Genomic DNA, 23,215 nt, shown 5'->3' with positions numbered 1-23,215 from the left:
AACTGAAACTCATCTGCGAACCCACAATGGCTCTGGTGGAGGTTCTACAGGCGGTGGCAGCTAGGGTCTCACCCCGTTCGCTGGAACCTTGCCCCTAGTCCGAGGTCCACCGAGAGGCTCCGGGGAAGCGGACTGTGCGATCTCTGCCCGGGAGGTGGGAAGGTGGGGCGCTCCGGGACTCCCTTCAGCCGCGGGGGTGGGAGCCGGGCCACGCCTCTGGCCCTCCCCGCGCGCCAAGTTCGCAGCGCGCTGGCGGAGCCGCGGTCTTCGGGCCGAGGCCGGGCGCTGTCAGTTCCTGGTCGGGCGGGTGCCCGCTGCGGCCGCCGCACGTTCCAGCGCGGAGGAGCCGCCCCCTGGCCGCCGGCTCCCGGCGCGTGGGGCGCGGGCGCGCATCCGCCGCCGCCACCCACGCCCGGGCGGCGCTCGCTCGTCGCGTGAGCATCGTTCGTGGGGCCGCGGGGTCCCCAGCCCCTCCGGGGGCCGCCCAGCCGGGAGGACCGCGCGCGGCGGGATGGCAGCGGCCGGGCGGGCTGGGAACTGGGCACCGGGGTCGGTGCTGCCGCTGCTGTCGCTGCTGCTGCTGCTGCTGCAGGCGGGGTGCGCGGCGGCTCGACACCCCCGGGCCCCGGCCCCGGCCCCGGCCCGGCTCAGCCTGCACCCGCCCTACTTCAACCTGGCCGAGGCGGCCAGGATTTGGGCCACCGCCACCTGCGGGGAGCGGGAGCCCGGGGGCGCGCGGCCCCAGCCCGAGCTCTACTGCAAGTTGGTGGGGGGCCCCACCGCCCCAGGCAGCGGCCACACCATCCAGGTAAGGGCCCGGGAGACCGCGGGCGGCGGGCTCCCTCCCCGCGCGGGGCAGCCACCCTGAGGCGAAGGGGTCGGACCCGTTCCCTCGCACTCTCTAGGGGAACTCGTGCAAGGCTCCGCGGCCCCCGGAGGTGGGCGCGGGGCCCCGGAGTGATCTTGGGGAGCACTCCCCTCCGGGACAAGCCGCTGGAGGCCGGGATGGGTGAAGCACGCGAGGTGAAGGGCTGAGGTTCCGTTTGGGCGAGCCCAGGAGAAAATCCGAAGCTGCGCTCCTGGGATGGACCGAACGGTCGTCCTGTCCTGCTGCATCCGTCACCCAGGGAGTGCCCGGCCGGGCCTTGAGTCCCCGCGGGCCTCGCCGACGCCCCTCCGTCCAGGCCCTTCATCTCCCTGACCTTATGAAGAGAAGTTAATAGCAGTTAGATCCCCTGGTATATTTAAAGAGAAACCTTTGAGTTATATCAGTATTACCACTGCGGTGTGACCAGAGAGAGGACGCTCACCTCGTAACCTGAAGTGTTGCCAGCATCCAGAGTCCCTGGGGCGAGTGGATCGGGTAGAGACAACGGTGCTGAGTCCATCAGAATCCTACTGGAAACACCTGTGTAGATGCCCCTGTCACTGGTGCTTCATCAGCGTCTGGAGGTGTGCCAGGTCCTTACACACGAGCGTCACACTACTCTGAGCACTGATCAGGTGAAAGGTTAACAAATGCGGCTGCTTCATAGAGGACGCTTGAGTTTGAACCCAGTCCTGACTCTAAATCCTCTTTACCAACCAAGCTGGTCACTGCCTCCCTCCCTCTCTCCTGAAGTATTGTTGAGTAAAGTATTGCCGGAAGAGGGAGTAATTTCGGAGTTTGGGCTCCAAAAGGAAAAGATTATCATTCGGAGGCTAGGTCTGTTTTAGATAGTCTTTTGACAAGTTGTTGAACATGCAATATATTCTTATGAAATAGATGCTAATTTATTTATAAATGATATGCAGGTATGACATTAATTTGTGTGTACTATAAATGTAAAAATAGAAATAAAAATGCTTTTAATTTTCTTTAGTAACAGCTCCAAATAATTTTGCTTTCTCTAAATGTTTTGTGATTGCATATAACTAGTTATAAATAAACAAGTATTCAGTTCAGTCGCTCAGTCGTGTCCAAGTCTTTGCGATTCCATGAATCACAGCACGCCAGGCCTCTCTGTCCATCACCAACTCCCGGAGTTCACTCAAGCTCATGTCCATCGAATTGGTGATGCCATCCAGCCATCTCACTCTCTGTCATCCCCTTCTCCTCCCGCCCCCAATCTTTTCCAGCATCAGAGTCTTTTACAGTTCATATATAATTATTTTTGACAAGTGTAGTTTAGCAGCATGATATAGCCATTCAGAGTTGGTTTTATGTTCATACTTGAATTCCGTGGTTCTCGTCACTGAGAAAATACCTCAAAAATATGTAAATTCAAATGAAAACTACATTGACTCCTGAGTTCCAGAGCTCGCTGCATAATTTGCAGTGTATTGCAAAATGAAATTGTGGAGCTGCTTGTTCAAAAATTATGCACTTCAGTTCAGTTCAGTCGCTCAGTCGTGTCCAACTCTTTGTGACCCCATGGGCCGCAGCACGCCAGGCTTCCCTGTCCATCACCATCTCCCGGAGTTCACTCAAACCCATGTCCATTGAGTCGGTGGTGCCATCCAACCATCTCATCCTCTGTCATCCCCCCTCCTCCTGCCTTCAATCTTTCCCAGCATCAGGGTCTTTTCCAATGAGACAGCTCTTTGCATCAGGTGGCTAAAGTATTGGAGTTTCAGCTTTAACATGAGTCCTTCCAATGAACACCCAGGACTGGTCTCCTTTAGGATGGACTGGTTGGATCTCCTTGCAGTCCAAGGGACTCTCAAGAGTCTTCTCCAACACCACAGTTCAAAAGCATCAATTCTTCGGCACTCAGCTTTCTTTATAGTCCAACTCTCACATCTATATATGACCAGTGGAAAAACCATAGCCTTGACTAGACGGACCTTGGTTGGCAAAGTAATGTCTCTGCTTTTTAATATGCTATCTAGGTTGGTCATAACTTTCCTTCCAAGGAGTAAGTGTCTTTTAATTTAATGGCTGCAATCACCATCTGCAGTGATTTTGGAGCCCCCCAAAATAAAGTCAGCCACTGTTTCCACTGTTTCCCCATCTATTTGCCATGAAGTGATGGGACCAGATGCCATGATCTTAGTTTTCTGAATGTTGAGCTTTAAGCCAACTTTTTCACTCTCCTCTTTCACTTTCATCAAGAGGCTCTTTAGTTCTTCCCTTTCTGCCATAAGGGTGGTATCATCTGCATATGTGAGGTTATTGATATTTCTCCCAGCAATCTTGATTCCAGCTTGTGCTTCCTCCAGCCCAGCATTTCTCATGATGTACTCCGCATAGAAGTTAAATAACCAGGGTGACAATATATAGCCTTGACATAGTCCTTTTCCTATTTGGGGCCAGTCTGTTGTTCCATGTCCAGTTCTAACTGTTGCTTTCTGACTTGCATACAGATTTCTCAAGAGGCAGATGAGGTGGTCAGGTATTCCCATCTCTTTCAGAATTTTCCACAGTTTATTGTGATCCACACGTTCAAAGGCTTTGGCATAATCAATAAAGCAGAAATAGATGTTTTGCTGGAATTGTCTTGCTTTTTCGATGATCCAGCAGATGTTGGCAATTTGATCTCTGGTTCCTCTGCCTTTTCTAAAACCAGCTTGAACATCTGGAATTTCACAGTTCATGTACTGTTGAAGAAGCCTGGCTTGGAGAATTTTGGGCATTACTTTACTAGCGCCTGAGATGAGTACAATTGTGCAGTAGTTTGAGCATTCTTTGTCATTGCCTTTCTTTGGGACTGAAATGAAAACTGACCTTTTCCAGTCCTGTGGCCACTGCTGAGTTTTCCAAATTTGCTGGCATATTGAGTGCAGCATTTTCACAGCATCATTATTTAGGATTTGAAATAGCTCAACTGGAATTCCATCACCTCCACTAGCTTTGTTTGTAGTGATTCTTCCTAAGGCCCACTTGACTTCACATTCCAGGATGTCTGGCTCTAGGTGAGTGATCACACCATCGTGATTATCTGGGTCGTGAAGATCTTTTTTGTACAGTTTTTCTGTGTATTCTTGCCACCTCTTCTTAATATCTTCTGCTTCTGTTAGGTCCATAACATTTCTGTTCTTTATTGAGCCCATCTTTGCATGAAATGTTCCCTTGGTATGTCTAATTTTCTTGAGGAGATCTCTAGTCTTTCCCATTCTATTATTTTCCTCTATTTCTTTGCACTGATCACTGAGGAAGGCTTTCTTATCTCTCCTTGCTATTCTTTGGAACTTTGCGTTCAAATGAGTATATCTTTCCTTTTCTCCTTTGCTTTTCACTTTTCTTTTCACAGCTATTTGTAAGGCCTCCTCAGACAGCCATTTTGCTTCTTTGCATTTCTTTTTCTTTTCAAGATGCAGTGATAGAGCATTAAACTAAGTGAGCAGTCTTTCTAAAAACGGGACCCTGAGAGTTTCCTGAACTGTGGTACTTGTACTTCTGCTCCATCCTCCAATTATTCTAAAGCTTTTTTTTTTTTAATGTAGAAACTTGGCCAGTATATGTTCATTTTTAAAGTGGAATTCAATACTTCCTGGTAGGAAGGTGTTGTGTTTTAAGGTTATAAACAATGGATTCAGAGTTCATTCTTCTCTTGGAAAATATTGAAATATGTTAGAAAATTCTGTTTCTGTGTTATTAAAATATACAAATGTAAGAGCTTTTAGAGTAACATAGTTCCATCTTTTCAACAACAAAAGATGACACATTTCCAAACACCTATTTTTCAAAATTCTTTCCAAGGCATGCATTTCTTTAGAACAGTATTTACTTTTTCACATATTTTAAAAACAACACACTTTCTTTGATGGAACAAAGTACCTCTGTTGTTTTGTAAATATTTATCAAGTAGTTCAGCGGTAAAGAGTCTGCCTATATTGCAGGAGACTTAGGAGACACCAGTTCAATCCCTGGGTTGGGAAGATTCCTTGGAGGAGGGCATGGCACCCACTCCAGTATCCTTGCCTGGAGAATCCCATGGACAGAGGAGCCTGCTGGGCTACAGGCCAAGGGGTTGCAAAGAGTCAGACACAACTGAAGTGACTGAGCATGCACATATTACTGGTAGTCATTGGTCATGCCAGCGAAAGTCTGTCAATTTGGAACTATTGTGGGGGAAAAAAACTGTAACTCAGCTTTAAATTTAAGAGGTCTTTTAAGTACTTTTCCATGAGAAAACCAGTGAACCTGTGTAGCCAAAAGAATTTCATGATCACTCTCCTTTTCAGTACAATGTTGTAACTCTTCTGGTGCTTAGAAGAATAGAATCCACCTGTCCACTTAATTGAGTGCACATAAGCTCCACGTGTCCTGAGCAGGTAATAGCCTGGTGGGACAGGGCTCTCCTCTTCCCTTGAACCGACACTCAGAATTCTTGTGGCTAGTTGACTTGTGGACTGAATGAAGGCCTGTAAGCAATATGTTGTTGTTCAGTCACCCAGTTATGTTCAACTCTTTGTGACCCCATGGACTGCAGCATGCCAGGCCTCCCTGTCCCTCACCATCTCCCAGAATTTGCCCAAGTTCATGTTCATTGCAGCATCAGTGATGCCATAATATACAGAGGCAATCTGTATATTAGGAAAATTGAGTTTCTTCATTTTAAGTAAGCCAAACAGTTTGAGTATTCCCTTCTCGCACCCCACTGGATTGCCTGGGACACCCAGCTTTGGAGAGAACTGTTCTAATTGTGGAAGAGTAAACGTGAGGAGGAGGGAAGGTATCCAGGACATTTTCAGCTGATTCTTTGTTCCCAGTTTTGCCTAGAAACGGGCCACTCTCATCCTCCCCAGCTGGTATTTATATTGAGTGTTGTACGTTGCCACTACTGTTTTGAGAAGTACAGAAAAGTCATGTTTCTTGTTCTGATTGAATTTCCATAATAGATGCTTAAACCTAAGACCACAGGCCTAGATAGAGTAGGAAGTGGCTACCTGAGGTCACTCAGCTGACTGCATTTCCAGGCCAAGGTGTAGCCTGCAGGAGGAGAATGCTGTCTGGTATTAGGCTTATGCTTCTCTAAAAATAAGGGGTGAGCAAAAGTGCTTTCTGCTTTTACGGTTGAGGGCTTGAGCAGGTGCATTGATGACTATTGTGAGAGGATCTTACATAATTAGGAGAGAAACAGGTTGGAGACGAGAAGGAAAAGGCAAATTCCAGAAGCTGGACTCTTAGACACTTGTTCTGGCTCAGTGTTAGTAGCAGCTGGCGCAGACCTTACTTTCAGAAAAGTGAGGTGTGGGGGAAGGGACAGAGAGATTAAGACTAATCATTTGGCTGTACCTGAGTGATGGTCATCTTTTTTAAAAAGTATTTATTTCTTTATTTGACTGTGTTGGATATTAGCTATAGCATGTAGGATCTTTAGTTGTGGCATGTTAGTTGTGGCGTGTGGAATCGAGTTCCCTGACCAGGGATCGAACCCAGACTTCCTGCATTGGGAGTGTGGAGTCTTAGTTATTAGACCACCAGGGAAGTTCCAGTTTTGGTCATCTTAAATCTGCTGATATACAACTCAAGCTGGGAAACAGAAAAGTTAGTAAAAATAGTTCTATTTTTTTGAAGTCTCTAAAAATAAAATTTGGGGGCCAGCTAGAGTTTAGAATTTCAGGTCAAAAGGATTTTGCAAAAAAGTAAAAAATGGATAAAAGTCACATCTTAGGAAAAAAAAAACCAACCTGAGTTTATGGGGCTGATTCTATAGTAATGTGGATACTTGAACAGTAGCGTGTGTCAACAGGCAGGGTCTTTAAAAAGTCTGTAGTTTGTTGTATGAAAAATATTTGCAATGGTTTTTCTGTACTTAAGGTTCATTAAATAAGATTTTATATACTTGTTACTGCTCAGACATTAAGTTTTGGTGTTTGAGAGCTCTGTGATTCAGGGATCCTGTCTTACCCTGTTCCCTGCTGCCTCTCCAGTGCTTAGGATGAAGCTTGGAACAGAACAGATGCTCTGAAACTATTGAATGATAAGATGGCAGAGTGAAGATAGAGTTGATGTTAATATAAATGTTACTACTAGGGTTCCTGGCCTCCTTAATCAATAGAAATTGATCAGAGGCCAGACAGGAAATTCAGGTAAGCCTTTATTGGGGCCCCTGCTGCAGCAACTGGGGAGTGAGAACCAACAGGTTCCTTTGCTCACTCCCTGGGGGAGTTGGGGAGGGGGCGAGCTTGTTCCTTATTTGTGTGGAGGGCAGGAGACACACTGGGCTGGACCCTTAGGTCAGGAAGATCCCCTGGAGGAGGAAATGGCAACCCTCTCCAGTATTCTTGCCTGGAAAAACTCCCACGGACAGAGGAGCCTGGCGGGCTACAGTCCATGGGATCACAAAGAGTCAGACAGAACTGAGCGACTGAACATGCAAGGGTGCGTCCAGAGTTTGAGTCAGGTCAGAGGGGTGGTTTAGGTGGTCTGCCCACCACTTAGGCTCCCTACATTGGGAATGCATAGTTCTAACTGCCGGACCATCAGGGAAGTCCCTGTGCTTTAATTTTAAGTGTTTACTTACCCAAGGAATGTAAAGACATTATTCCTGGCAGCCCTCAGTATCTCTGGGTTTCGAATCCACAGATTCAACCAACTGTGGGTTGGAAATACTCGGGAGAAAAAAAATTTAGAAAGTTCTCCAAATTAAAACTTTAATTTGCCCTATGCTGGCAACTGTTTGCATAATATTTACCTTGTATTAATATTAGGTGTTATCTGGAAGTGATTTAAAGTACTTGGGAGAATGTGCATATATTATATGCAAATATATACTGTTTTTATATCAGGGACTTGAACATCTGCAGATTTAGGTATCTGTGGGGTTCCTGGAGACAGTCCTTCATGAATACCAAGGGAGGACTGAGTTTACTGACCTCTGATAGAGATGACGATAAAATGGAAGTGGAAGGCTGTGTTGAAAATATAACCTTGTGTTTGGTTTAGCTTGACATGAGCACTATGTTCACAATGAATAAAGTGGATGTATTTACCAGATATATGATCTTTAAAAAAAATTTTATTTATTTTTATTTGAAGAATAATTCCTTTACAGTATTGTGTTGGTTTCTACCAAACATCAACATGAATCAGTCATAGGTTTACATAGGTCTAGACTGTTACACGGAGAAGGCAATGGCACCCCACTCCAGTACTCTTGCCTGGAAAATCCCATGGATGGAGGAGCCTGGTAGGTTGCAATCTGTGGGGTCGCGAAGAGTCGGACATGACTGAGCGCCTTCACTTTCACTTTTCACTTTCATGCATTGGAGAAGGAAATGGCAACCCACTCCAGTGTTCTTGCCTGGAGAATCCCAGGGACGGGGGAGCCTGGTGGGCTTCAGTCTATGGGGTCGCACAGAGTTGGACACGACTGAAGCGACTTAGTAGCAGCAGCAGCAGACAGTTACAGGGATCCAGTCTGAGTTCCCTGAATTGTACAGCAAATTTCCTTTGGCTATATATTTTACATATGATTATGTATGTTTCCATGTTACTTTCTCCATGTTACATCCCATGATCTTTAAAAAAAAACCAATTTCTGGCCACACTGCACAGCTTTCGGGATCTTAGTTCCCCCACCAAGGATTGAACCCAGGCCCCCTGCAGGGGAAGCACAGAGTGACCACTGGCACGGGTGCGTCCTAAGTTGCTTCAGCCTTGTCTTTGGGACTCCGTGGACTGTAGTCCACCAGGCTCCTCTGTCCATGGGATTCTCCAGGCAAGAATACTGGAGTAGGTTGCCATTTCCTCCTCCAGATCTTCCCAACCCAGGGTTTGATTCCGAGTCTATTAGGTCTCCTGCATTGGCTGGTGGCTTCTTTCCACTAGCGCTACCTGGGAAGCAAGCCCCAGTTACCACTGGACCACCAGGGAATTCCCAGCAAACATATGATCCTGATTTTGTACATTGACAGTTCAACATATCTTTTACATGTTTTTTCAGTGCACTTAGATTAAACCTGAATGGTAATGATGAAGAAGTATACACACCTGAGTTATGGCTAAGTATGAGCATGTTGCTATTGTGTGAGGAACACAATCCAGTTTGTGTGTGTGTAACTTGGACTTATAGTCATAAACAGGAAAACTTCACTACGGCTCTGTTTATAGACCTATTGTGAGAGAGAGCCTTTTGTTAAGTTCAACAAGTGCCTTTTCCTTTGTGAAACTGATATGAGAATTTGGGGACATCTAAGACATTTACTGAGTCCATTGATATGTTTGTAACCATTATTAATAGAGTTATTTCAAAACTTCAGACCAATGATTATGGTCAACACTTGAATGACAAATGATCTTTTTTAAAAAAGGATTTTTCTAATAGCTGTTGTGTGTTTGTGGGCAGTAGCCAAAGTTTAGCAGTGACAGTTTATGTACAAGTCATTTGAAGGAAACCTCAGTATTTTCCTTTGGAGAGCCAAATTCACTCACTAGCAAAGAAGTGTGCAAACGTGTCTTCTCAGCAATTTAAATTTGTTACTCAAAACGTCACAGATTACCAGGTCTCGTGGACCTTCAAGGTGAAGTTAGAACTGGAATTGTCCAGTCCTTGAATTGCAAGATTTCACTTCATGCTATTCTGTGACATTGAGAGTGTAGATCATTTAATCTGAGAAAATCATAGGGAAAGGAGAGGACCAAAGGTTATTACTTTCAGCCCCTTACTTATGAGAACACTGTACCTAAATCATTACAGAAAGATAGCTGTGCGTTTTACATCTTTAGTGCACATATGAATGTGAAAGCTACCCATCTTGTTTGCATCTTTTCTTAAAAGTAGATTGGAGCTTGTAAGTCTTTTTTAACAGCTTTCAGTTCAGTTCAGTTCAGTCGCTCAGTCGTGTCCGACTCTTTGCGACCCCATGAATCACAGCACGCCAGGCCTCCCTGTCCATCACCAACTCCCGGAGTTCACTCAAACTTATGTCCATCGAGTCGGTGATGCCATCCAGCCATCTCATTCTCTATTGTCCCCTCTCCTCCCGCCCCCAATCCCTCCCAGTATCAGAGTCTTTTCCAATGAATCAACTCTTCACATGAGGTGGCCAAAGTATTGGAGTTTCAGTTTCAGCATCAGTCCTTCCAATGAACACCCAGGATTGATCTCCTTTAGAATGGACTGGTTGGATCTCCTTGCAGTCCAAGGGACTCTCAAGAGTCTTCTCCAACACCACAGTTCAAAAGCATCAATTCTTCAGCGATCAGCTTTCTTCACAGTCCAACTCTCACATCCATACATGACCATGGGAAAAACCATAGCCTTGACTAGATGGACCTTGGTTGGCAAAGTAATGTCTCTGCTTTTTAATATGCTATCTATGTTGGTCATAACTTTCCTTCCAAGGAGCAAGCGTCTTTTAATTTCATGGCTGCAATCAGCATCCGCAGTGATGTTGGAGCCCCCAAAAATAAAGTCTGACACCGTTTCCACTGTTTCCCCATCTATTTGCCATGAAGTGATGGGATCAGATGCCATGATCTTAGTTTTCTGAACATTGAGCTTTAAGCCAACTTTTTCACTCTTCTCTTTCACTTTCATCAAGAGGCTCTTTAGTTCCTCTTCACTTTCTGCCATAAGGGTGGTGTCATCTGCATATCTGAGGTTATTGATATTTCTCCCGGCAATCTTGATTCCAGCTTGTGCTTCTTCCAGCCCAGCTTTCCTCATGATGTACTCTGCATATAAGTTAAATAAGCAGGGTGACAATATACATCCTTGACGTACTCCTTTTCCTATTTGGAACCAGTCTGTTGTTCCATGTCCAGTTCTAACCTGCATATAGGTTTCTGAAGAGGCAGGTCAGGTGGTCTGGTAATCCCATCTCTTTCAGAATTTTCCACAGTTTATTGTGATCCACACAGTCAAAGGCTTTGGCATAGTCAATAAAGCGGAAATAGACTCTCTTACTTTTTCCATGAGGCATAATTTAAATATCATAACATACATCCATTTAAAATGTGAATTCAATAATTTTCAGTAAGTTTTTAGATTTGTGCAACTATTACTGGAGTCTAGTTTTAGAACATATATATATTTTTAAAAGTCCATTCTGCCACTTTCTGCTTTTAATTGGTAAGTCTAATCCGTTCACATTCAAAGAACATTTCTGAATGAAGACATTTCTGCCATTTGTTTTCTATATGTCATGTATTTTTTAGTTCCTCAGTTTCTCCATTACAGCTTTCTTTTGTGTTTAATTTTTCTAATGTACCATTTTGATTTCCTCTTCATCTCTTGTTCTGTAAGTTTGTTTTTTGATCGCACTATGTGACATGTGGGATCTTAGTTCCCCAACCAGGGATCAAACCCACACCTCTGCAGTGGAAGCTGGAGTCTTAACTGCCGGACTGCCAAGGAAGTCCCCTGTAAATTTTTAAAAGTTATTTTCTTAGTGCTTACTCTGAGGATTACAGTTAACATTCTAAATCTACAACAGTCCAGATTGAAATGATACCAACTTAGTTTTCAACAGCATCTAAAACTCTGCTCCTATCTGTCCCCCACTTTTATCATGTTATTGTCACAGATTACATCTTTACACGTTGTTGCCCCTCAAGAGAAAAATATAATCATTGTTCTATTCATTTGTCTTTTAAATCACTTAGGAAAAAAAGAGTTACAAACCAAAATTGCAATAATGCTGGCTTTTGTATTTACCTATGTAAATGGCTACCTGTACTTGTGTTCTGTATTTCTTTGTAAGGCTTTGTGCTACTGTCTAATGTCCTTTATTTCAACTCGAAGGACTCCTTTTAACATTTATTGTAGGGCAGGTCTATCTACTAGCAGCAAACTCCTTCAACTTTTATTTGGGGATGTCTTAATTTCTTCCTCATTTTTGAAGACTAATTTTATAGAATTCTTGACTGACAATTTTATTTTCTTTCAGCACTGTATAATCTCACTGTGATCTGGCTTCCATGGTTTCCAATGAAAAATAAGTTGTTAATCTTATTGAGGATCCGTTTTGTGGGATGAATTGCTTCTCTCTTGCTATTTTCAAAATTTTCTGTCTTTGACAATTTGATTAAAATGTGTCTTGGTGTGGATCTTTCTGTAGATGATTGGCCTTTTTTTGGCCCTTTTTTAAAAGATATTTATTTATTTATTTGGCTGCATCAGGTCTTAGTTGTGGTGAGAGGGCTTAATTGCCCTGAAGCATGTGGAACCCTCCTGAACCAGAGATCGAACCTGCAAGTCACCTACATTGCAAGGTGGTTTCCCCACCCCTGGGCCATCAGGGAAGTCCCATAGCCCAATTTTCTTAAAAGGCCAGGGAAGCTCCTGTGAGGGAAAATAAAATGTCTCTTCACTGTACATATTAACAAACTACTCTCACTTAGAGATGAAGAACTCTGACTCTACAATCTTGTAAGCCTGAGTTTGAATTCTTATTCTTGCAGCTCTCTGATCTTGGAAAATTGCAAAATCTGAGTTTTTTCATCTATAGGACTAATAATGGTGTATCTCACAGGTTTGCTGGAGGATAAAAGTGCTTATTATGTTTCCTTGCACATAGTGCTCAGTAAATATATTTTTACATAGAGTGAAAAAATTCTTAGATAAGACTTCTGAAGTGGTAAGCTACAAAAATGATTTGTCACAATAGTCATTTAAAATTTTTGAGCGAAAAGTTCTTTTAATAATGGAATGTATAGCGCATCATACACTGAACACATTTGGCATGCTGAGTAATCCACAGGCGTAAAGACTTTTACAACCTTCTACAGAATAACCATGTTAAATTGTTTTGGTAATGAATTGATGCTTTTGAACTGTGGTGCTAGAGAAGACTCTTGAGAGTCCCTTGGACTGCAAGGTGATCAAACCAGTTCATCCTAAAGGAAATCAATCCTGAATATTCATTGGAAGGACTGATGCTGAAGTTGAAACTCCAATACTTTGGCCACCTCATGTAAAGAACTGACTCATTTGAAAAGACCCTGATACTGGGAAAGATTGAGGGTAAGGGGACGACAGAGGATGAGAGGGTTGGATGGCATCACCGACTCAATGAACATGAGTTTGAATAGGCTTTAGGAGTTGGTGGTGAACAGGGAAGCCTGGTGTGCTGCAGTCCGTGGGGTCGCAAAGAGTTGGACACGACTGTTGAACTGAAATGGACGGAACTGAATGTGTTAATGACTGTTCAGATATTATTTATTTATGCAGGGTTTTTATTTTTAATTTTTAAATAATTTTATTTCTGCATTTATTTTTGACTGCGCTGGGTCTTCATTGCTGCAGGGACTTTTCTCTAGTTGTGGCGAGCAGGGTCTACTTTCTAGTTGCAGTGCTTAGGCTTCTCACTGCAGTGGCTTCTGTTGCAGAGCACAGGCTCTAGGGCATGCGGGCTTTGGTAGCTGTGGCACATGGGCTCAGTAGTTGTGGCTCTCGGGCTCTAGAGCTCAGATTCAGTAGTTGTGGCACAGAGGCTTAGTTGCTCTGTGGGACGTGGGATCTTCCCAGATCAGGGATCGAACCTGTGACTCCTGCATTGGCAAGTGGATTCTTTACCACTGAACCACCAGGAAGCCCAGGACTTTACTTTTTTTTTTATTTTTTATTTTACAATATTATATTGGTTGGTTTTGCCATACATTGACATGAATTTGCCCCGGGTTTACATAAGTTCCCCCTCCTGAACCCCCCTCCCACCTCCCTCCTCCCTTTATCCTCCCTCTGGGTCATCCCCGCATGCCAGCCCCGAGCATCCTATAACATGCATTGACCCTGAACTAGTGATTCGTTTCACATATGACAACATACGTGTTTCAATGCCATTCTCCCAAATCATCCCACCCTCACCCTCTCCCATAGAGTCCCAAAGACTGTTCTATACACCTGTGTCTCTTTTGCTGTCTCGTATACAGGGTTATCATTTGCATCTTTCTAAATTCCATATATATGCGTTAGTATACTGTATTGGTGTTTTTCTTTCTGGCTTACTTCACTCTGTATAATAGGCTCCAGTTTCATCCACCTCATTAGAACTGGTTCAAATGCATTCTTTTTAATGGCTGAGTCATACTCCATTGTGTATATGTACCAAAGCTTTCTTATCCATTCGTCTGCAGATGGACATCTAGGTTGCTTCCATGTCCTGGCTATTATAAACAGTGCTGCAATGAACATTGGAGTACATGTGTCTCTTTCAATTCTGGTTTCCTCGGTGTGTATGCCCAGGAGTGCGATTGCTGGATCATATGGCAGTTCTATTTCCAGTTTTTTGAGGAATATCCACACTAAAAATATGGAACGCTTCACGAATTTGCGTGTCATCCTTGCGCAGGGGCCATGCTAATCTTCTCTGTATCGTTCCAATTTTAGTATATGTGCTGTCGAAGTGAGCACAGGACTTTATTTTTTTATGTGCTTTCTGGTACCATGAGATGTTCTAGGGTCACTGTTAATTTTCTTTGCCCCAGTGTTGAAACTAACTAGAGAGCTAACCAGAGAGCTCTGTTTTTTAAAATTAGTAAGATATGTAGAAACCAAGATCTGGATATGAGGCCTGCTTGTTGTTACCGGCGTGTCATTGCTTCTAGACCCTTTCAGTGGACAGAACTAGGAGTTACATATATATCTGTTAATTCCTGTATAGACACACATCATATATACACACATTTTTTTTTTTTATCAGCTGAAGTAACATTTTGGGGGAGGTATTAATTTTTTAAGGTGAATTTTGGTAGCAGCAGGGCTTCCCTGGTGGCTCAGGTGGTAAAGAATCTGCCTGCAATGCAGGAGACCCAGGTTCAATGCCTGGGTTGGGAAGATCCCCTGAAGAAGGAAATGGCAACCCACTCCAGTATTCTTACCTGGAGAATTCCACAGACAGAGAAGGCTGGCAGGCTGCCATCCATGGGGTCGCAAAGAGTTGGACACAACTGAGTGACTAACATGTGGTAGCACGAATACATTCTTCTAGACTATAAATTTATTTCCTGTTGTGATTTGAGCTTCCAAGAAACCTATGTTAACTTTTGCTCAACATTCTGGAACAGTCTGACTAGTGAGGAACAAATTTATTAAATGGTACCTCTGGCCTAAGTGGTTTTAGTCAGTAGAACTGCCTGGTTTCTGCTGTATGCGGAAGCTCCTGGCCAAGGGGGCTGAAAATCCAGCCTGGGCAAGGCTGTATCTGTTGAGAGTCAGGGAGCCTTTTTCTGCTTCTCAAAAAAGAGTTGATTGCATGAGCTAGCAGATCCTTGATTTGATCCCTCCTGCCAACAGGGTGGAACCTGCCCTGGGGAAAGCTAACTCATTGAGTCCCCTGTGTCCTGGCAGTTTCTCAAATGTCATAAGCGTATCCTATTCTCTCAGTGGTTTCCCTATCCTGTGCTTAGTTGCTCAGTCGTGTCTGACCCTTGTGACCCCATGGACTATATAGCCCACCAGGCTCCTCTGTCCGTAGGGATTCTCCAGGCCAGAATACTGGAGTGTGTGGCCTATCCCTTCTCCAGGGAAACTTCCCAACCTAGGGATCGAACTGGGGTCTCCTGCATTGCAGGTGGATTCTTTACCAGCTGAGTTACCAGGGAAAGCCCCGATCCCATTCCTAGATGCTTAGAAAATACATATGGAAGTAAGAAGTGAATATTAGCTTGAGAGCAGTATGGGTTTTAATTAGATTTTCAATGCCTATCTTAACCGTGGGGTATAGAAGTAGTTCTCCATTACTTTCACGTTGCACTGTATACTGTGCACAGGAGTAATACCCAATAAGGTGGGGCGGGCAGAGTGATGAACAAGGAGAATAGTCTAGCCTCCCTTCCGCGCCTCCCTCTCCAGCCCCATCCCGTTCCTCCAGGTCATCATGGAGCACCAGACTGGGCTCCCCGTGCTTCATGACAACGTCTCACCAGCCATCCATCTTGCTCCTCTCTTTCGTGCAGAGAATTAATTTAACACTTACCGACACCTGGCACTGTTCTAAAGCACCTTTCACAAACCAACTTCTTAATCCTCACAACAATTTATGAAGGAGGGACTCTTGGCACGCTCATGGTCTCGGTGAGGACACTGAAGCGCACAGGAGTTAAGTGTTTTGTTCAAGGTCACGCAGCTGGTAGGTAGTAAAGCCAGGTACTCTGGCTGCAGAGTTCATGCTCTTCATTTCTTTTTTTTTAAATTAAAAATAAAATTTACAATGTTGTGTTGGTTTCTGCTGTACAGCAGTGCGAATCAGCCTTGATCCATTGCCTCCCTTCCTTGTCTCCCTCCCCACACCCCACCCCATTGCTCCAGGTCATCACAGAGCACCATACTGGGCTCCCCATGCGACTCGACAACTTCTCACCAGCCATCCACCTTAACGCCTGTCGGTGTATATGTGTTCTTGCTGCTTTCTCCATTGGTCCCACTCTTTCCCTCCCCCACTGTGTCCACAGGTCCCTTCTCTACATCTACATCTCCATTCCTTCCCTGCAAATAGGTTCTTCAATACTATTTTTTAGTTTCCATCTATATATGTTAATATACTCTGTTTGTTTTTCTCTTTCTGACTTACTTCACTCTGTATTACACGCTCCAGGTTCCTCCACCTCACAGAGTTCATGTTCTTACCTGCCATGCTGTGCTCCCCCTGCTGAGCCAACTGTTCTTCCCTCAGAGTTCCAGCCAAGCTCTGTGCCACCTCGCTAAAACTCCATTCATCACCTTGAAGCCATTGATTGTCATGTCTGTATCTTTATTAAGTCATGAGCTTCCTGAGGGTGGGGCCACATTTTCCTGCTGTTTGTTTTCCCTGAGGCAGCTTATCATGGACGCTTCGTAGATGCTTTTTGGAGAAGCGTTCAAAGGGCAGCCCCGTCATAGAATTATCCTGCTGGAACACCTTGATGGAAATGCTGTTTGACAAAAAAAAATACCTGACTTTCAACAACCTGCCTTTGGAGGACAGATATGGCCCTGGTGTGTTGAATTTCAAGGTAGGGGTGCCTAATGCAGTGGCTGAGCCCAATGGCTAGGGCTGGGCTGCTGGAAGGGGCGAAAGAGGATCCTTCCTTTACAGGCTTCAGAGGGAATGGGCTTTGCCGATGCCTTGATTTCAGACTTTCAGCCTCCAGTGCCATGACACGACAGCTTTCTGTTCTTCAAAGCCAGTGTGTGGTACTCTCTTATGACAGCTCCAGTTAGTCCTTTTGGGCTGCCTAACAAAAAAAGAGATTGGATAGCTTCTAAAAACCAGAAATTTATTCCTCACAATCCTGGAGGCTGAGAGATCCAAGGTCAAGTGTGGGCAGATTCAGTGTTTAGTGAGGACCCTCGTTTGCTCCTGGCTGTTTTCTCGCTGTCCTCACAAGGTGGGAGGGGTGAAGGATTTCCTCAGGGCCTTCAAGTGTGGGCAGATTCAGTGTTTCGTGAGGACCCTCGTTTGCTCCTGGCTGTTTTCTTGCTGTCCTCACAAGGTGGGAGGGGTGAAGGATTTCCTCGGGGCCTCTTCTTTAAGGGCACTAATCCCACCCTTCATCCTGATACCATCTTCTAGTGGGTTACGTCTTAACATATGAATTGGGGGTGCGGGGCACAAGTACTCAATCCCTGGCAGTAACTTCAGCTTTCAACCAGATAACCAGCCTCTCAGTCCGTCAGCAGTGTTTGTTGACCAGTGTGTGAGTTTATCTGTGTGTGGGAGGGTGGAGGATGCAGTCATTGCATAGGGCTCTCAGGTGGTTTTAAGGCCTCTGCTTTTGAGACTTTGCAATCTGATAACTCAAAATTAGTCCCTAAACAGAATAAGGAGAGCTCTCGGTTGAACAAATATTTAGGGATCATCCACATGGAGAGTAATCCTTAAATATGAAGAACATTTCAGCAAGGTATAAAGTAAGGATTGCTTAACACAGTGGGGTGGTAGAAGTTTGGGGGCCCTGGATCCCTTATTACATGGAGTCAGTGTTCTGGAGGGATCCTTCACTAGTCAGGGTTCTGGAGGCAGCGTCAGGAAAAGGATGAGGTGGGACTGTGAAATGAAAGGCCCAGTTCACTGTGTCCTGGGATTGGCTCTGCAGAAATGAAATATGACTGAAGGTTTGTGTGCACGAAAGACATTGGTGGCAGAGATTTTATGCAAGGAATTTGGGTGACTGATAAAATTTTAAAAGAGTGAACAAAGAGTTGAGGGCATTGGGACAATGAGAAAATAAAGCGTAGAGTGTATTTATTTCATAAGGACATTAATAACTGAAATGGAATTGAGAGGGAAGCACTTGGTTGGCAGACTAAATCAGATCAAAGTCAGACTCTCTTCTTAAGACACAATCTGGCCCTTAGCAGCTCAGTAGTTGGTGGCTGGATGAACAAATCATTAGAGAGACCTGCTTTCATAAATCTAGGCTTTGGGATGAAGCTTTAAAGAAGAAGTGCTTCGGGTTTGGGGCATTATGTGGACAAGCCTGGCCCACCTCAGAAACCTGGGTTTGTTTGTAAGCAAGCCACTTACCTGAAACCACAGGTACCAAGTGACCCTTTATTACCAGTGAAATGCCAACACTATATATAGGGAACAAGAGAATAGAGGGAGTAGAAGGAAGAGGATTTTATGGAAACTGTTAAAAAGATGGGTTTTACTTGGCACTGTTGGTGGGAATGTAAATTGATGCAGCCGCTGTGGGAAATAGTATGGAGATTTCTCAAAAAACTAAAAATAGAATTACCATGCATGTATGCATGCTGTCACTTCAGTTGTGTTCAACTCTTTGCAACCTTGTAGCCCGCTAGGCTCCCCTGTCTGTGGGATTCTCCAGGCAAGAATACTGGAGTGGGTTGTCATTCGCTTCTCCAGGGGATCTTCCCAACCCAAGGGTCAAACCTCTGTCTCTTATGTCTCCTGCATTGGCAGGCAGGTTCTTTACCACCCAGCCACATGGGAAGTCCTAGAACTACCATAAGACTCGTCAATTCCACTGCTGCGTATGTATCAAAAACCCCAAAAGCACTAGTTTGGAAAGATAGCTGCACCCCAGTTTTTATAACAACATTATTTACGATTGTCAAGATATGGAAGTGACCTAAGTGTTGATCAATAGATGAATGGAGAAACACCCCAGTGATTCCAATGGCGGTGTGATCACTATGGACGGCACCTCACTGAATCCTCCTGATCACTGCATAGGGTTGGTGGTGTAAGCCCATAAAGAGAGAATGGAACCCAAGGGAGACTGAGCAGTTTGATTAACATTTTGAAGCTGTGACTAGTGGAGGCAGGATTTGGACCTCCATTGTTCTACAGCAAAATGCACCTATTTCAAACAAATTGAAAGAGAAAATCTCTGGAATTTGTCCTAAGTGGACATAGTTTTTGAGTAATTGGCGTACATTCTGCAGATATTTGCCTTAAAAAAAATACATACCTGGAACCAATCTAGAACCCTTTGTTTTTTTTCCCTCTCTTGAGTCCCTTCCTCCGGGAACCCAGCACATTGGCAGGCAAAGCTCCCCCTCCCAGTGGGGTGAAATCTGTGGGGGGCAGCAGAGCTGGGTGCTCTCCTGTGCTCTGTGATTGCCCTTCACCCTACTCTGTGAAGATGTTTAGGTGCTCAGGAAATGGACATGACACTTGTCTTACTTGTAGGTAACCTGTCCACGTGCTTTGTGCCTCTCAGAAAGCAGAATGTTCTGAACAAGGTTTGGTGAAGGAGCAACCCCAGATTTGGAAGGGGTGCACTCCAGAATGTTCTCCGCATCAGGGCTCCAGCTGGCTGGGGTCTGGTCACTTGGGACCATGCCTTGAAGGCACGTAACTTCAGGAGCTTTGGAGGGGCGTTTGTGGCAGCGGGAATGTGGTGATTGTATACTGGGGCTGTTGATTGATGCCTGCGGTTAGATCTTGCCATGTTTTTTGTGCTGCCTGCGGAGCAGGCAGCTGAGACTGTCAGACAGAGTGTTCTCCTCAGCTGGGGCTCTTCCCACACAGCTGCTTGTGGGCAGGTGTTTGGAAAATCACATAATTGTGATTCCAGCTTGGCCTCACGCTCCATCCAAATCCAAGACGGGGCTCTCTGATGCAGCTTCTAGGGCCATCAGGCCAGGATGGACGGCGTTCTGAGACAGATTCACACACGGGTCCTGGTTCCTGCAGGTCCTAGCTGTGTGGTTCGAGCCTTTTCACCTCTGTGAGCCTTCACTTCTGTGTCTTTAAGGGTTTTTTTAAAAATTTATTTTTTAATTGGAGGAATATTGCTTTACAGTGTTATGTTCTGCTGTACAACAGTGCGAATCAGCCATAACGGTACATGTCCCCTCTCTCGTGGAGAAGGCAATGGCACCCCACTCCAGGAAAATCCCATGGACGGAAGAGCCTGATAGGCTGCTGTCCATGGGGTTGTGAAGAGTCGGACATGACTAAGCGACTTCACTTTCACTTTTCACTTTTATGCATTGGAGAAGGAAATGGTGACCCACTCCAGTGTTCTTGCCTGGAGAATCCCAGGGACGGTGGAGCCTGGTGGGCTGCCGTCTATGGGGTCGCACAGAGTCGGACACGACTGAAGCGACTTAGCAGCAGCAGCAGCCTCCCTCTTGAGCCTCCCTCACTTCTTCCCCCCCCACCCCTCTAGGTCGTCACAGCACTGGGCTGAGCTCCCTGTGTTACACAGCAGGAATAAATCTACCATATGACCCAGCAGTCCCACTACTGGGCATATACCCTGGATCCTTAAGCTCTGAAGACTCTGATGCAAACCTGAGAGTGTGGTGAAGATTAGCAGGAAAAAGCGTGGTGTGTCTCTCCCGGCACCCATCCTTCCCCGTGCCCAGTGCTCACTTTATCAGAGCACCTGCTGGGGGCATGTGTGTGAGCTACTTCTCTTCTCTCTCACTGAATTTCTTCTCGATTGGGGTCCAGCTCTTGTCTGTTCCTTTGTTTTTACCCTAGCATCCAACACAGCGCTCCACACATTGGAAGCGATCTGGAAAAGTTGAATGAATGAATGATTGTTCAAGCAATAAAAGAGAAGTTGTGTTAGGAAGTGGTGCTGTAATCAGCCTCTAGTTTCTGAGAACGAGACAGTGTTTGGGCCGTGAATGCAATTGCACAGTCTTCTATGTAAGAAGGTTTTTTTTTTTAATAGATTCATTTTTAGTAGAAGGATCATTGCTTTACAATATTGGTAAGAGGTTTTTGAATAAGGAGAATGATTAAAAATGTGAGCAACTAGGAGAGACTAATTTTTTCCCGTCTTTCTAAAAATGTGTAGGTCACTCCTTGAGGACACTGGCATGCTCTCTGGGGCTCTCCAGTCTTGGATCCCAACTTTCTTTGTTGTTTATTTGGACAGTTTTGTCTCCTTCCCTTCCAGCCTCTTCTATTTGCTATTTCCCACAGGACAGGGCTAATAACAGCCTTGACACAATTCAGAGGGCGAGTCCCTTGTCCTGTTTACCTTTCTCACCTCTGTCTGAAGCAGCTTCCTATTCTGCATAGATGGTCTGTACAGGTTTGTTGCCTGGGTGGATGCATAACTGAACACAAAGATGTAAAGAATTCTCTTTGTTCTCTCTCTGGCCCCCTCTTCTCTGAGTTTTTGTCCTTGTATTTATCCATGGTTATTTAAGAATATTTGACCTCAGGTGCAGAATGGCATTATGGATTGTTCACACACCTCAGTTTATGGTATGCTTTCATCATTGGTCCTTGCATGATCAGCCTTAATGAGTATGTGGATGGCTGGGTTTTAAAGAGTAAAACGTGGGACTTCCCTGGTGGTCTAGCAGTTAAGACTCTGTACTTCTACTGTGGGGATTTGAGTTTGATCCCTGGTTGGGCAAGTAAGATTCCCATATTCTGCGTGGCCAAAAAAAAAAAAAAAACAAAAACAAAAAAAAGAAGTACAGCTGATTGTATTAAAATGTTTCAGGTCTACAGCAAAGTGATTGCATTGTGTGCATATATTGTTGTTCAGTCGCTAAGTCATGTCCAACGCTGCCACTCCATGGACTGCAGCATGTCAGGCTTTCTTGTCCTTCACCGTCTCCCGGAGTTTGCTCGAATTCATGTCCTTTGAGTTGGTGATGCCATCCAACCATCTCATCCTCTGTCACCCTCTTCTTCTCCTGCCCTCAATCTTTCCCAGCATCAGGGTCTTTTCCAAGGAGTTGGCTCATCACATCAGGTGGCCAAAGTATTGGAGCTTCAGCATCAGTCCTTCTAATGAATATTCAGGACTGATTTCCTTTAGGATTGACTGATTTGATCTCCTTGCTGTCCAAGGGACTCTGAGGAATCTTCTCCAACACTGCAATTCAAAAGCATCAATTCTTCAGCGCTCAGCCTTCTTTATGGTACAACTCTCACATCCATACATGACCACTGGGAACACCGCAACTTTGACTAGATGTATCTTTGTCAGCAAAGTGATATCTCTGCTTTTAATGTGGTGTCCAGGTTTGTCATAGCTTTTCTTCCCAAGGAGCAAACTTGGGCATACATACATATATGTATGTATTCTTTTCCAGATTCTTTTCCATTATAGGTTATTACAAGATATTGAATATAGTTCCCTGTATATTACAGTAAGTCTTTGTTGTTTATCTATTTCATATGCAAGTAGTGTGTATCTGTTAATCCCAAATGTTCAGTTTATCCTTCTCCCCCTTCCCCTTTGTTAACCTTAAGTTTGTTTTCTGTGTCTGTAAGTCTATTTCTGTTTTGTAAATTAGTTCATTTGTATCATTGTTTTAGATTTCACATATAAGTGATACCATAGGATATTTGTCTATCTGACTTCTTCACTTAGCATGATAATCTCCAGGTCCATCCATGTTGCTGCAAGTGGCATTATTTCATTTTGGGGTCACTTAGTCGGACATGACTGAGCGACGTCACTTTCACGCATTGGAGAAGGAAATGGCAACCCACTCCAGCGTTCTTGCCTGGAGAATCCCAGGGACGGGGGAGCCTGGTGGGCTGCCATCTATGGGGTCGCACAGAGTCGGACACGACTGAAGCGACTTAGCAGCAGCAGCAATATTTCACTCTATATATTGTATATATATACATGCATACATACATACTGCATCTTCTTTATTCATTAGTCTGTTGATGGACCCAATGTTCTTAATTTTAATGTAGTCAAATCTGTCTCTTTTTTTGTGTCAGTGCTCTTTGAATCTTGTTTAAGAACTCTTTCCTTGTTCTAAGTTCTAAAAAGTATTCACCTTTTATTTTCCACTAAGAGATTTAAAACTTTTCTTTCTAATGATATGTTCTCAATTCATCTATAACAACACAAAAAGCATCATCTCAACACTTCACTAGCAGTCCAGTGGTTAAAACTTTG

General features: G+C 44.6%; 1 protein-coding gene and 1 non-coding gene across 4 annotated transcripts in view; one reads left to right on the top strand and one right to left on the bottom strand.

The window, feature by feature from the left end:
* The first annotated feature begins 455 nt into the window (after positions 1-455).
* The window catches only part of LAMA3 (laminin subunit alpha 3), a 266,410-nt gene continuing 243,650 nt past the window's right edge, over positions 456-23,215 (top strand). For all 3 annotated transcript variants that reach the window (XM_055417088.2, XM_088833464.1, XM_088833462.1), the window contains exon 1: positions 456-808. In XM_055417088.2, coding sequence (XP_055273063.2) covers positions 512-808 — 297 coding nt within the window. In that variant the 5' untranslated portion in view covers positions 456-511. The remainder of the gene's footprint in view (positions 809-23,215) is intronic.
* Positions 14,179-14,285, bottom strand: LOC148773555 (U6 spliceosomal RNA). Its single transcript, XR_016036728.1, has one exon. It is a non-coding gene; the product is annotated as a U6 spliceosomal RNA (small nuclear RNA).

Source organism: Moschus berezovskii, chromosome 28 (assembly GCF_049115385.1).
Source record: "Moschus berezovskii isolate FMDL1 chromosome 28, NW_MosBer_1.0, whole genome shotgun sequence".
Classification (NCBI taxonomy): Eukaryota; Metazoa; Chordata; class Mammalia; order Artiodactyla; family Moschidae; genus Moschus; species Moschus berezovskii.
The sequence above is the reverse complement of the archived record's forward strand: the minus strand, read 5'-3'. Positions and strand labels throughout refer to the sequence as shown.